This window comes from Symphodus melops (assembly GCF_947650265.1).
Source record: "Symphodus melops genome assembly, chromosome: 16".
Taxonomy (NCBI): Eukaryota; Metazoa; Chordata; class Actinopteri; order Labriformes; family Labridae; genus Symphodus; species Symphodus melops.
This window is the reverse complement of record NC_136706.1, coordinates 20163230-20178003: the sequence shown is the minus strand read 5'-3', so window position 1 is coordinate 20178003 and position 14774 is coordinate 20163230. Positions and strand designations below refer to the sequence as shown.

The 14774-nt window shown below is 40.7% G+C and overlaps 1 protein-coding gene across 1 annotated transcript; it reads left to right on the top strand.

The window, feature by feature from the left end:
* Positions 1 to 831: 831 nt before the first annotated feature.
* On the top strand, positions 832 to 1674 carry LOC306836615 (lithostathine-1-alpha-like; the record flags this gene model as incomplete). Its single annotated transcript, XM_079363791.1, has 3 exons — positions 832 to 1013; positions 1177 to 1352; positions 1622 to 1674. 3 exons carry the CDS (start codon positions 832 to 834, stop codon positions 1672 to 1674), a joined length of 411 nt encoding a protein of 136 aa, XP_079219917.1.
* Between the last annotated feature and the right edge of the window lie 13100 nt (positions 1675 to 14774).

Here is a 14774-nt window from a genome sequence, read left to right as displayed (position 1 = left end):
AAAAGTTTTTCCATTGGTTCAGACAGCAGCAGACTTGACAACGACTTTGATCGACATAATAGTTGGGTGGTTGAATCCGGGATGGGGACTGTTCAAAACCAAGACATATTAGCGGGACGTACACAGTCAATAAGGGATGTACGGTCTGCCTATCTGAAGAGGCAATGTAGATGTAGAGGTCTTGGGTCAACACAGCAGCAAGGGCAACAATAGCAGAGCATTTAATGACGAGCTGAGAGACCAATGCTGCAAAGATCCACATCTGTACGATGTGTCTTAACGCAAAGTGCAAAACAGAGTTGGAGAATAATTCCGTTCATGAGGCAGCCGGTCGTGTGAATGCTGGGTTACAATCAAGTTGATCTGAAACTTTACATTTTTGTTTTGAAGAAAAGAATTGGTACGCTGAGTGGAAACTTTGTCCACTCTATTTACCAAACTAGTGGTCATTGAAATAAATGTTTAATTCCTTTCTTGTTTTCTAGATGCGCGGTCATTCACTCCATCCCAGGTGGAGCTACCAGAAATTTCAGCTGTGGAGGAATGATAGGACGAGTGGTGAATGTGAGACTCTATAGCCACCGTTCAGATGTTTTTTTGACAATGTGTGAGCTGGAAGCTTATGCAGGTTTGTAAATCAGAACTTTCCACGGAGGGTTCATGTATTATCTGATACCGTATTGAAGGACTTCCAAGTGTAAATCAGAAAAGAATGAAGATGACATGATATTAGATGTGGCTGTCTTTGTTTCCACATCTCCAAAACCAGATCTGCTTTTTGTCACTTTTTCCAGAATTGGCTTTTTTTGGCCGTCCTTCAGTGCTGTGGTGATGGGCAGACATGTGGAAGTGGTGAAGAAGAAGCTGTGTTGGTCCGATGCCTTGTTGTACTGCAGAGAATTTTATGGGGACCTGCTCAGCATACGCAGTGAGGATGAGCAGAGGGAGGTGGAGAAGGTGTTGAGCAGCGTCGACTTCCCTCTCACCAAACATGTTTGGTTGGGCCTGCGCAGGTGACTTAACAATTCAACAAAAGTCACAGATATGAAGCATGAGTGTGTGACAATGTGTCAAACTGCCATTGTTCATGATCCCAATGTTTGTGGCCTCGACCTCACAAAACTGAATGATCGTGTCACTGTTGACCTGAAGTTGAAATCACCGCATCATTTATAGGTACCTGATGAGCGACACATGGTTTTGGATGGCTGGTGATACAGAGAGCTACACCTATTGGGAGAAAATGTCCCAATGGAGAATCACCAGTCCGTGTGGCGCCATGGACAGCAGCCACGCCTTTCACTGGAGAGATCTTCCCTGTGAAGAACATCTTCATTTCATCTGTCTGAGAGGTAAACATCCTCGTAGGCTGCAGATTTACAAAGTCTCAGTCATGTCGATCCTGACACAAGTGACAGAGGAGTTTTATCAGGTGTCACACAGCTTACATTTCAGACCCAGCCTGCTTTCTTTAACGTCACTGAAACTCTAAATACAGGCAAACACACATACGTTTAGAACCCAGACGACTGTGAGTGATAGAGTCATAATGTTTATTAGTGTGAGCAAACTTTTACAAAGTATGCAGGTCATCACTTTGACCTTTGTTTTGTCTTCACAGACAACCAGCAGAACAAGACCAAGGTGTACTTCTTCAGCACCTTACACCCCTAAACACAGCACCTAGAGGACCCCTCTCACCTCCTCCACCCTGATGCCAGAGGATTCTCTCACTTTTACAATGTTTTAGAACATTTATTTGGGTAACCTGAGTGTCTATCTACCCACAGAATTTGAAATAAATCCAATCAGTTCTTTGTTTCTGGTCTGTCTTTGTCTTGCCACACAGAGAAAAATACTCTGTTTTAATTTTTCTCAGTTTATGACATCACAAGTGGGAAAAGTGTGTGTGTGTGTGTGTGTGTGTGTGTGGGGGGGGGGGGTGATCATTGCATTTAAAGAGACATACACACACCAAAAGGGAGCATTCTGAAAGAGCTGGTTTCTACAGGATCACAAACGTCCTCTGGTGTTTGATTCCTGTTATGTTTGCACCAAAACACAGCACAGATGTTTCATTTACACCTCAGGGGGACTGTTTGAAAAAGGTGAGAAAAGGGTATAATTTCTCCCCTTTAAATGTTGTTACCTCAGACCGGACTTTTCTTTCAATGTATTTACTTTACTTACAGGAAAACTCAAAATGTCTTCATTTTATATTTTTTACCTGAACATATCAAAACGGAGCCATTTCAAAACATGTCATGCTAATTGTTGTTTAGCATAAAAACATCTCTGACAGATTTCTCATGACTATACATACACATGTGAGTGGATGATTCTCGTTAACCTTGAAGTTAACATTTCTCACAAAGACTGCTGAGCCCTCAGGGCAGGTGAGGAACAGATAACATGTGATGTGTCCAACTTGTGTGTCCTGGACATGTAAGAACATCCTGAGAGACTTTTTATCGGATGATACGCTTATTTTGGAAGCTGGTGGGGATTTTTCCGCATGATGTCATCAAAAGGCTCATGGGTGTAACGTCAAATTCTGCTAAGGTGGAGATCAGCTCAAAGCTTTTTCACATCCAGATATTACGAAGAATGTGAATGCAAAGATTGAATTACTGAAAACAAGCAAAGCAGCAGGGCACAAGGTTTGGCAAAATAAACCTTTGCTTGGAATTTATTAATGTTCCTGCTGTGATTTGATCACAGAGAAGTCAGAGCAAGTTCAGTGGAGACAGAAGAGGAGAGAATTTCACAAACTAAGTCAAGTCAAACTTGATTAAAATACATCTCAAACAAAGTAGGTTAGTCTGTGCAGGGTTAAACAGGAACAGAAGAAATAATAACGTTGCCACTCCACAGAATTAGAGGAGAGTATTGTACTTTAACGGTCCATTTGGTGGTTACTTTGCAATTAAGATTTTAAACTCAACACATAAAACCTGCTTGTAAAAACTCAGTTCATTTCAGTCATTATTGTCCCAGTTGGGAAATTTGCCTTGCACAGTAAAATAAAGTCATCCATTAGTAAAACACAATAAAAAAAATATATAAGTTATAAAGAGGAAGACATGATGGCAGTAAAAACTAATTAAAACTTGTAAAACCAATAAATGTTTGAAAAGAAAAAACAACAAGAGAGTGACTATCTGGCTTGTAAAAACAGAGGGTGCAAATTAATTGCTGCAGTGCGAATAAAGTGATTTTATAGCTCATACTAAAATAGGATGTTTGTATCTTCTGCACAGGACCCAAGGGAGGCAAAAGCTCAGTTACATAGGAAGCAGTTGAAACTATTTTGAGTTGTCAATGGAAATTATATTTAGCTTTCGCCAAACTTCTCTGTCACAAATGTCAGAGTAACAACACCTAAACAAACATGAACAGTGACAATCTGTTTGTGCTTGAATGGTTATACCGGAAGCTCATCATCTACTTTACTTGAACCCTATTAGAAGACCTTCATTTGTTTTGTGTCTGAAGTGTGGATTGTACATTCAGATGGACAGAGCAACATGCGCCTGGGAGTGAAGCCAAGAGATTGACAGCTGTCTGCAGTATAGCTCATAAACCCCACCTCTGCTTTGTTAACAGATGGGACAAACTTTAAAGTTAAAAAAACACATCTTATCAATTTCATCATGATACTTATGATGATGTAGGTTTATTTCAAATGTTTGAAGCAAAAATGAGGATGGAGGTGACAGCATGATTGACAGCTCTGTGGACAAATGCAACTCCTTGCAACATTCTTAACCTCTACAAGCAAAGTAGAGGAGGAAGGCTGAGAGAAAACGTAATGAACAACGAACAATACTGTTAATTAATTTTCCATATATGTGGGTGTTTGCTGCTCCAAACCCACACCAGAATCTGTCCTGCTGAGGACCACACCGACCTGAGGGATATCTGACATTATATCAGTTAAAATGTTAGCTTTTCAGTTTAGTGTTAGCAGAACAGTCGTGGTACCAATCATGCGGTTCCAGCTGTGAAATGTGTCAGCACCTGTCGTGGGTGTATTTTGGGTCTGCTTTACTGTCACACTGTCTATATTAATGCACAGTCAATGATTTGGTGTAAAGTTATGTTGTTATGGCAACACTATCCTTGATTGTATTGCATGTCAAGCTAGAGAGAGGGCAGGCCTTCCTGCCTAGTAGTACGACCCACAGCTGGGGAGCCACCTTTTTGATTAGCTGAGGTGTACAAGGAAAACAATGTTAGAGACTGTGAGCTACTTGGACGAGAGACTGTTTATTGCATCTCTGTTTTTCTTTGTCATAAAGTCTGTTGAGTTATTGTTGTGTGTTTAATGTGATAATAATGAACCGTCATCCGATACGGAGGAGAGTGTTCTGCAACCATGGACTGTAAATATTGGAACAGAGCAGAGTGAGCTGATCTAGAGGGCGAAGCATTGCAGCGCCGAAGCGCGGCTGAAACGGGTCAGGTCTGTCTCCCTTATCTTAGCATTGGCAAGCACAAGCAATTTTTCCAAATGCAGCAGATGCCTGGAAGGACCTGGACAAGTTGAAATCCCACAAAAGAAAGGAAAAAGACTGAAGAATAAACGAAAAGGATCCTCAGTGCAGATTTGAAAAATGATGACTAGCTCAATACTAAATACTAAAACAACACCACATTATCGCCTCAGGGTCCATCAACAAAGACATCAACTGAAGCAAACATATTGAGTTGTCTACCAAGGCCTAATGACAAACAAAGACACACACACACACACACACACACACACACACACACACACACACACACACACACACACACACTCTAACAGTGGGACTACGCAGGCTGGGATTTGATGCTGTCAGTAGATGTGAGTCTCAGCTGGTGGTGTGAAGAGAGGCAACACACTGTTCAAAGACTGATAGAGAGCATGGCTTTGCATACTCAGCGCTGATATTAGCAACGTCCGCTAACACCTCCACACAGCAGGCGAATATCCATGCTAATGATTTTTGTAAATGCAAGGGGAAAGATCATTAAATATTGTGACAAACAATGTTTCTTCTACTTAATGAGTGTGCATAAAATATGACTTTTTTCTTGTTTTCTGTTGGATTTATTTTTGCCTGACACTCTGCCTGGGATGAGAAAGATAATAGGATCAGAAGGTTTCTAATGAATAACATGAAAATACAGTTAAATGTATCAGATTGAAAACAGGCTGAGGAAAGAGTGATGATGACTTGAAATTGAGTCTCACTTTTATTATAATGCAGTCTCTCGAGAAAATTGAGAATAAGAGCTGCAATAACACTCACTGACACGGTTGCTATTCTCTTGAATAAAATTCCTTAGTTCATTAATTTTTTTAGGATACTAACAAAAAGAAATGTGGTGCCACGTCTTTTGTGTCCGTCGTGAATTGATTTTTCCTGAGTACATGTGTTGCAAAGAGGAAAGGAGACGTTTCAGTGAATTTAGGGCCTGCGTCTATAACGCATTTTTTTTGCACTGGCAACGCTTAATAAAAAAAACACATTTTTCAGCACTTTGGTTTTTTTCTTGCTGCACTCACAGAACTACCTGCTGGACTCAGTTCCAACTTTTGACATTGATGCCTGGCTCATCAGTGTAACTTCTTCCTCACTGACCAATCAGAATCAAGATGGGGCCAAACATACAACATCAGGCTTTGTCAACAACAATGGCGGGAGAGGACGCTCGTGTGACTTGTCTTTTCGAGGGAACAGCTTTCATGTAGAGCTGCTGCTGCTGCTGTCAGGCCATGACTCATATTCATGTTTTCTTGAACTAATAGTATTAAGTACACTAAGCTATCTAAAAGACACAACAAGATGTTGTGATTGTGTGTTGGGTTTTGAGTGCTTCCAGAGCGAAAAGCGCTGTTTGTGGACACAGGCCCTTATGTTGCCACATCCATCTAAGAAAGATATTTTGATGTTTTGTTTCCCTGACCAACATATTCCTGGTATTTTTTCAGTCAAGCCAGTCATAAACGATGACCCAACTTTAGTTAATGTGCATCAGAAGACACAGCCAAACCATTAGACATGAAAAAAAGGCAAAGACAATATAAACAACAAAGGGCATTTATTCCATCTGTCAACAGTAAAGGATTTCATTTATCCAGTAAAAGATAAATTAAATGACTTGGCATCGACTGGTAACAATAAAAAAATATCTGCTTTTTATTCACATTTTTCCAATCCCTATAAGTGTTTCCAACCATGTTGCAAAATAATGTCAGTACCTCATGTACGTAGCTGATTAAGTGTGTGCTGCAGGGAAACACCCAAGAGAAGAAAAGCAGAAAAGCACATGAGCTGAAGAATTCTTTTAAGTGGAACAAAGCCTCTGCAACTTACTGTGGGCACCAACCACTGCTATGCTGTTTTAGTGGGTATTTAACATAGTTTTGGGTCAAACCATTAAGTGGAAAAATAGTAATGGCTTTAAACTATTTCCTCTTCTTCCGCTGTAAACTGTGTGTGTGGTCAGTACTGCTGAAGTCTGAGAAAAAAAAAAGAAAAAGATAAGCCTGACACATTTTTTCAACACAAACCACAGGATCTCCACATACACGACATAAATCAATCCTTATTGATCATTCTACTGCAAGTCAAACAGAGTCTGCACTCATTTGCATCGGTCGTTGTGTACAGTATGGTTACTAATGTAAAGAAAGAGGTGTTGATTAGAAATAAAAGTTCTCTTCAAAAGCAAGTCAATTCAACATGGTCGATTAGAAATGTTAGTGCCATTAAGTGCTCCAAGTTAAGTTAAAGAGGCAACCAGCCGCGTTAAGAAGTGTTTGTGTCAGGTTGCAAAAGACAGCAGCAGCAAGACAACATCTGCAAATAAATAGCCTCCATGTCAATAAAATGGATTGCAATAGAAATCAGTTGTTGTGTGGGAGATTGATTTTACTTTTTGTCAATATTGCCTAGCCTTGTTGCAGCTTAATTTACGTTTAGAATGCTGAAGGAAGAAGAATACATAAATAAGTGTTGACTGATTATCAGCCTGGCCGATATTCAGCATTTCCCTGAGTACCTGTGTCAGAAGGTTTTTACAAATCCCCAATAAAAATAATTAACACCAGGTGTGTCTTCCCCCGGGTCTGTTTTCACTCAGCACTTGGCTCACATGTGTAAAAGCCAATCAACACTGAAGTCTGGGTGCCACTGACATGCACAGAGATGAAAGCAGCCTGGAGCAGGAGGAGAGTCTCTGGTTGAGCCTTGGAACAAAAGCTTGTGTTTGTAGTTTGTAATATCCCGATTCATAATATTTTTACAGAAAGTTATTTTTATTCATACTGTAAATGCACATTGATTCCCAAAATCGTTTATCGGTCTCGAAAACAAAACAAACAAAATGGCAATTTTGAGATGGGTGTGTATAGGGGACTTCATGGGCTTTTAAAGCCGGCCTGCAAAGTGGACACTCGAGGAACTGCAGTCTTGACTGCACTTCTGTATTTTAACACTGGAAAATTGCTCCTTTTTTTCCCCACAGTTCTTTGTTTACTCCTCCGTCTCGCAAGCACCATCATCACAATGTAACATAATGAGACATTTCACATGCTTGTCTACATTATGTATGTAAGGCTAATGAGCATGAAGCTACAGTTGCATCTCTCCCCTTTGGCTTTAAGTTGCCGTATTCATGAATGTACCTGTGTGGACTTCTGTTCAGGTCTGTGTATGCACATGAGTAATGAATGACCTCCACCTCACAGCTGTCAGCATATTTGTCTTATTGATAATCCTGCTGGTTCTCCACAGGCTCCAGTGTGCAGGGGTACAGGGATTTAGAACCAGCTTTGTTAAGACCTTTCCGATGTAGCTCACATGCTTCACACCTCGGAGTATCCTCAGGCTCGCTTGCATGCTAACCAGGGTAGGTATGTGTTTACACCCCATGATCCCTGCAGTGCACCCACCCTTGTGCATACCAGAAACCACATCACATTTCTGCTTCAGGAATTTGGGCTTTCAATTATTTATTATTCATTTAAAGCCAAATCATATTTGGTGCTGTGAACAGCACTGAGTTCATTGTGTTGGGTGTGACCTACACCGCAGCAGGGCCCGTATTCATTGAGAATGCTCTAAGAGAGCTCAAAATGTAGCTCATTGGAGTCCTAGCATAAGAGGGAACATTCAAAGAGGAAGAAAGAGAAAATTTTAACTAAGTGAGGAGGCATGTTTGACCCCAGTGCCAGGTACAACACCTTTTTCAAAAGCTGTGATTGGCTGATCCAAAAACAAGAAATATGTTCTCTTGTTAAATGTTGGACTTAAAGGTATAATATGTAGATTTTCCCACTAACAATGACGAAACATATGTTGTATATTTTGTTGGGTATACCTACATTTTGTGAAGTATTTCCAACAGTTATCAAACCAGAGTAAACCTTCATTTAAAGTTGTATGACATGTTTATCGTTGCCATAGAAACACCAGATGCTGCTTAAGGGAGTGGGAACTGCTACTGAAAGCTGCTGTACTGTTGCTGTTAGTGCTGCTTTGATTAAAAAAACTGGATACCCCATCTGTAAAACATAGTCTTCTACAGGTCGGTTACGCCCATTTGTCTCAACTACGGTCAACTCAGAGTGCATTTTCTTTAGGTTATGCCTAAAGAAAATGCAAATATTGATTGAGAGCCCCTTGGTGGCAGAATTTACACAATGTGCATTGAGTCTTATTGATAATAATATTTGGCTGTGACAGAACTGTTTGTGTGATGAACTATATCTTCTTGTTCCTCCTCTGCTTGAAAATCTCTAAAAAGTCCTCCTTACTCCTCCGGACAGTTTAAGTAGCTCTCTTCAGGGCGAAGATGGTGTTGTGAATAACTTCTATCTTTTCAAGGATCTAATCTTACATTTTAGGGGAAATTCTGTGAAAATGTCATGATTTCAAAAATGTTCTTAGAATTTCACCACCAAAGGCCCCAGCTCGACAGTTTTTAATCGGGCCTTGTGCTCCTGATGTATTATCTTGTGGTTTCTGTCTCACCACAATTTCCTCCACAGCTGCAAACGCACTCTGCACAAACACAGATACTGTATGAATGTATATATATATTTAGATTAATATCCAAAGTTTGTGGTTGATTAATAAATGCTGCACTGCCCTTTTTGTACCATTAGATCCTGTTGTCCTTCCACCTTGTGAGGCCTTTTGATATTCTGTGAAGCCTGATTAGGTTTCAGCTCTCTGCCAACACTAACTCTCAGGCAGTTCTCGGTGGCCGAAGCGATTCTGATCATCATAATATCAGGTTCCCTGAGGGGAAACGAAAGAACTTGATCTCAGACATTGTTTTATTATCAGGAGCTTCTTTCATTTTTAGATGTACCGACTGTTAAAACACACACTGTACTGAAAAAGATCTGTCGGTTTGGGAAATCTTTTTTATCCTACAGACTCAAAGTCAGACAAACATTAGACTCTTTTCTTGTCTTTGCTTTCAGAGGTCAACGACTACAAGTCAGTTGTGTGTGAGGGGCTTCAGCTGCTCATCTGCTCCAAAATGGTGACAAGCTGGTGTGAAGTTAATGTCCTTACAGATGGTCTAATTTAGATGGACAAATTTGCTGTAATTATTATTATTTGTTTTGGGGTTTCTTTGCCTTTATTTTAGACAGGATGGTGGATAGAGAAGCAAATAAGGAGAGAAAGAGAGGTTGGAATGACATGCAGGAAAGAGGCCACAGGTCAGACTTGAACCTGAGCCACCAATGGGACGAGCATCTATGAGGACCTAACCGCTAGGCCATCAGCGCTAAAAATCTCAACATCTACATTTCTACTGTTCCTATCGTGCAATAGCAGGCGGTCACAACAGATGTAATTGCATTCTTTTCGTGATATACATTTCACTGGCTACTTATCTCACTATACATCCCTTTAAACTGCACAATGGAGAAAATTAAGGATTTACCATGGCAAGGATAAAAACTATTTAGCCCAAGAATTTTGCTGCCATAAAAATCTTCTTTAATCCGTGATGACACCTCCAGGGGCACAGTAAACTGGAGAAACATGCAGCATATCCAGCTAAATTATGATTTGTATAAATATATATATATTTTTTTACCTCTTATCTTTAAAGCAAGGGACATTTAAAAGAGATACCAAAAATCTTCTCTTCCAAAGACATTCATCCACACCTGATAAGCAGCAAAGCAAAGATGCAGGACTCGTTTTTTTTTCTTCTGATAATGGTTTCAAAGACAGGAATAGGGTAGGGAAGGTTTTGGCTTTCCTTTGTAAAAGTAACATGAAATATTGAATTATTACCACCCTTACACTGCAGTTTTACACATCAGCTGCCGGTCCAGTGTGGCTTGCTGTCCCACAATGCTTTGAGAAGTACCGTCTACTATAGGGATTTGTTCTTTACAGAAATAAGAGAAAATGTCTGAGTTAGCAGAGAGTACCCCATAGACTAAGTCAACAAATGAAAATCATCCAGGAAGTGTTTAGAGTGAAAGGTGTTTTGTTTTGAAGGTTTATCAGATACCACAGCAATGCACTGTTGTTAGTAAGGATTGACTGTTATCAGTGTCAATCGTGTTATCAGTCAACTTAGGATTGGTGATGTATGAATGTGACAGAAGGCAATCATCCATGCAATAAAGCCCACACATAAAGACTCCAAGCAAACCCATACAGATCAGAGCTGGGAAATTAATCAAGTTCCTACTTCATTTACAATTATAGCTTTTGAATCATCATGAAAACTAGATAATCGAGATCAAACGATTAATGTGCCTCACGCTGCCCTGTCACATTCGAATTACCAATACCTCAAAGAAGAGTCTTTTTGAATCTAGGTTCTGCCTCTGACTGCAGATGGCCAACCACAGCCAAGTAAAGACTTTGTTTAAGTTGGGGTGTGTTTGTTTTAATCAAAGCTATGCTCACAAAGAAAACCAATACAGATCACTGTTATCACTGTTTAAATGTCAAGTTAGAGCTGAAGCCTCTTCCTCACGGAGTCTCATGTTACCAGTATTGCCTCACTGTTCATGACCCCATAGTCACGTCCTTGTTGATGTTCAGAGTGAGCCATGTTTCAGCACTGTTGTGTCTTTGTTTTACAGTTTAAACAGCTGCATTCGCATGTGAATCGTCCTTTAGATGATTATTCTCTTAAGCCTCATACATCTCGTCCACTTTACTTTTTCACTCTTTACTCTCAAGCAGGTGACCCTCCCTTAAATTGTGACTCCTCTGGCCTCACATTCCCAGAAGCCATGCAAAGGAGGCAATCCAACTCCGCACAGGAAACCAGCCAGCCTGTTATTGCTGGCGGCCAATGGAACAGCCATGTTTTAATATTTATCCACCAAACCCCATGAACCACATAAATCAGGGTGCAGAGGGGCAATACCAGACTTTACCCACTGTTGTAAAAACCACAAATGCCCTTCGGCAGGAAGGAAAGGTAAATAGTTAAACAGATTGGCAGAAAGGAAGGGATCAGCAGTGCCAACACAGAAACTGAGCTGCACATCGATAAATGAGAAGAGAGTCACGTCTGACTTTCCTGTGAGAAGGAGAGGGAAAGAAAGACGTTCTGTTCTTGATAATAAGATTTACTGTCAGGTCAATGGATTATAAATGGCAACAGTTTTGCTTGAAGCTGTCTTTACAGACCTACATACCAATGAAACTGAAGGCCCGATTCACAAAGGGGTTGTGTGTCGTTTGCACTGTGCATATATAAACCAGTGCAAACGAGACAAAAAGACACAATCAGAAAGCACACGCAAAGAGTTTCATGTGCCACAGAGCACGTAGCATCTCTGTGCAATGGTGCTGTTTTCCTGCTCTGTCCTAATTTAAATGAACCACTATGCATTAATTCAGAGCAAAATTAGCACTTTCGTTAAATCAACCATGTTGTAAAAAATGTCTAATTTACAAACGCCTCACAGCCACAGCAGTTTGAGTGATAATTGTTCCATCTGAGAGTTTGTGGTAAATATATCCAACGTAAAGTCCTGCACAGACTTACCAGTGATCAGCACACCTCTTTCAATAAAAGGACCTGTAGTCTGTAAATATTACTGTGACATTACTTTTATTATAATAATACGGTTCAATCAATCTGAGGCAGTCAAAGGCTCACCCAAACACACACGCACACACACAAACACTTAGTCTACACGTCTGAGCCCTTTGTAAAACCATGTTTTAAAAAATAAAACTGTTAAAGCCAGAGGAGAAGGCAAATGGCAGCCTCGAAAATCTGGCAGAGATCAGACAGACAAAGGCTATATAATGGAGTGCACGGAGATAAATCAGACAAAGAAAATGAGACACAGGTGAAGGAAATCAGGGAGGAGCTTACACACAAGGCAGGAAACATGAGGAGCAGGATCTGAATAGACAGAGAAAAGAGGGAGAAAAAAAAACAAGATAAAAAGTGTCATATCTGTTTAGACTATACTTGTTAAGAAAGTCTAAATGTCCAGCTCGCCATCTACATGTGGACAGAACTGAGCTCCATCAGGATGAGAGCACACAGCACTGATCTGCAGCAGACAGAGGGGAAACTACTCCATGGGTGTTGTCGTGCTTCATTGTTTTTTTGTGTTTTTTTTGTGAATCTCCCCCTTACATCCGTACAATCTGTCAAAGGCCTAAGCGCTGTTTCTGATATGTCAGTCTAAGCTTGGGAATAAGCCATTTATTTGGGGTATTTTGTAACTTTTCAGTAAGCATATGACATAGTGCATAACTTATGCGTCTCTGTATGAATCCCTCTTGTGAGCCTCATAGTTTACATAATCACATTTCAACAGACGGGCCAGGCCGAGAAGGCAGCCAGAAGCAACACTCCCAGAGGAGGTTTGGGATTCAGCTCTCAGTTCACGGAAACGTTAGCTGTTGTTGGAATCAAACCTGTGAACTTTGGAGGATGACAGATAAATGGAGAAATAGTCAAGTAAGTCATACTAAGATAAAGCTTGATTAATGAATTATCAGGCGTCATGCATCCTAACCAAGCTCCACCACTATATTCACATTTCCAAGCTGAAACTGACAGCTGGAGTCTGTCTGTCACTCCCAAAATCCAGAGCAGGGCTGTAGTTAATCCTACTGGGCTAACAAATTGGCTCTTATCGCTCCTCTGAGGAATCAACATGTCAGATCTCACAGATAGTGCTTGTGTAATGAAATGCTACAGTGCACACCGTTTAAACACATAAAGCCATTAGCGTGTCATGTTGAAAATGTGCAGGTCCCAGGGTCCTATAAACCCAGTTTCAGCTGAGCATTGGGATTAGCAGCCTTGGAAGTATAAACCAGATCTCCGACATGGATCCTGTCACCAGCTAATATGTCAGTCATGGATTTTTAATCTTGCTCTTAACATGAGGGGAAACACTCGAGCCATTCAGCTCTAACAGACCGTCGATAAAGTTTTTTAGCAGAAACAGTTTGACGTCCAGTTCAGGGGGAGGCCAGCGTATTGGATAATCCCAGATGCATACAAATATAGTGTTACCCAGTGTAACTGATAAATGGTACACGCTTTATATGTTTTCAGTTTTGCTCACACATAAATTGTAATTTTGCTCAGGTGCAGGGGCAAAGTCGTTCGCTAAACCAGCGCACGATTCCGTCATAAACTCTGCGCTGGGTTAGCACAGGGGCACTCATGCACGTCTCAGCCAATAAAAAAGCACAAAGCTGTTTCTAGGTGTCCTGAAGGCCTGGTGTCATGGGGAGTATCTGGTGTCAGGTATGCTGCAAATGCACAACCCTTCTCCCCTTTATAGAAAGCCCAGATGTTTATTAGGAGATTTATAAGCAGCTGAACCGCGGTTTAGAGCTGCCGCTGTGTAGCAGACCGTAGCTCTGAGCCCCGGCTCTCTGTTATTACAGGTTGCTAATTCTTTCTTTCAGGAGCGTGCAGTTTGAAGAGGAGGTGTATGGAGGCGAGAGGAGTAACAGCACCCACGGGGCTGTTAATGTCAAAAGCAGCCTTGATCAAACCTGAACTAAGACACCGAGAGGCTTTATTGTTGTTGTTTATCCTGACGTAAGTGCATGAGGTATTGAATACGCTGCTAGTTGCCTGCCTCTTCATCTGTGTGTGAACAAGCACCCTCCTGAGTCCTTTTATCCGGGTAATTTTGTTGGTGAAAGCTGAAAAAAGGAGGGGAACAAAAAAAAGAAAAAAAGCAGTAGTAGAAGGAAAGAGTTGAATGGATATAAGAGAAAACTAGCTGGGTTTGAACCTCTTTATGCAGGATGTAGTGGATAAAATAAGAAAAGGACCAAAGAGACCTTTGTCCTTGTGAGGAAACAATTCAAGCGTCTTATCTAATGAAATACATATACATCCGCAGTATGCAACACCAGCAGATGTAAATAGAAAAAAATGTGCTTCACATATGAGGAGCTTTTTTAAAGCAGAAATGACAGAGAGAAGACCCAGATGATGACACTATACAAAGGACAGCTTCCAATCAAAGGAAGGTGATACACTGATTACCCACTGTGATGAGTCCAGGGAATGAAAAACAACATGGTCCAGTAAAACAAAGGTAGAAGCAGGAGGCTCACATCCACTGTGAGGATAAAACAACAAGGGTTAAAACAACTAGAGAAACAATGAAGAGAAAGACTGAGGCCATGTTCACATGACAATGGTTTCAGCCACAAGCAGTTACCTTTTGGTGCATTTGGATGACTTTTTTTTACACAACAAATGTAAATGCATTGGTGTGAGAGAGAGAGAGA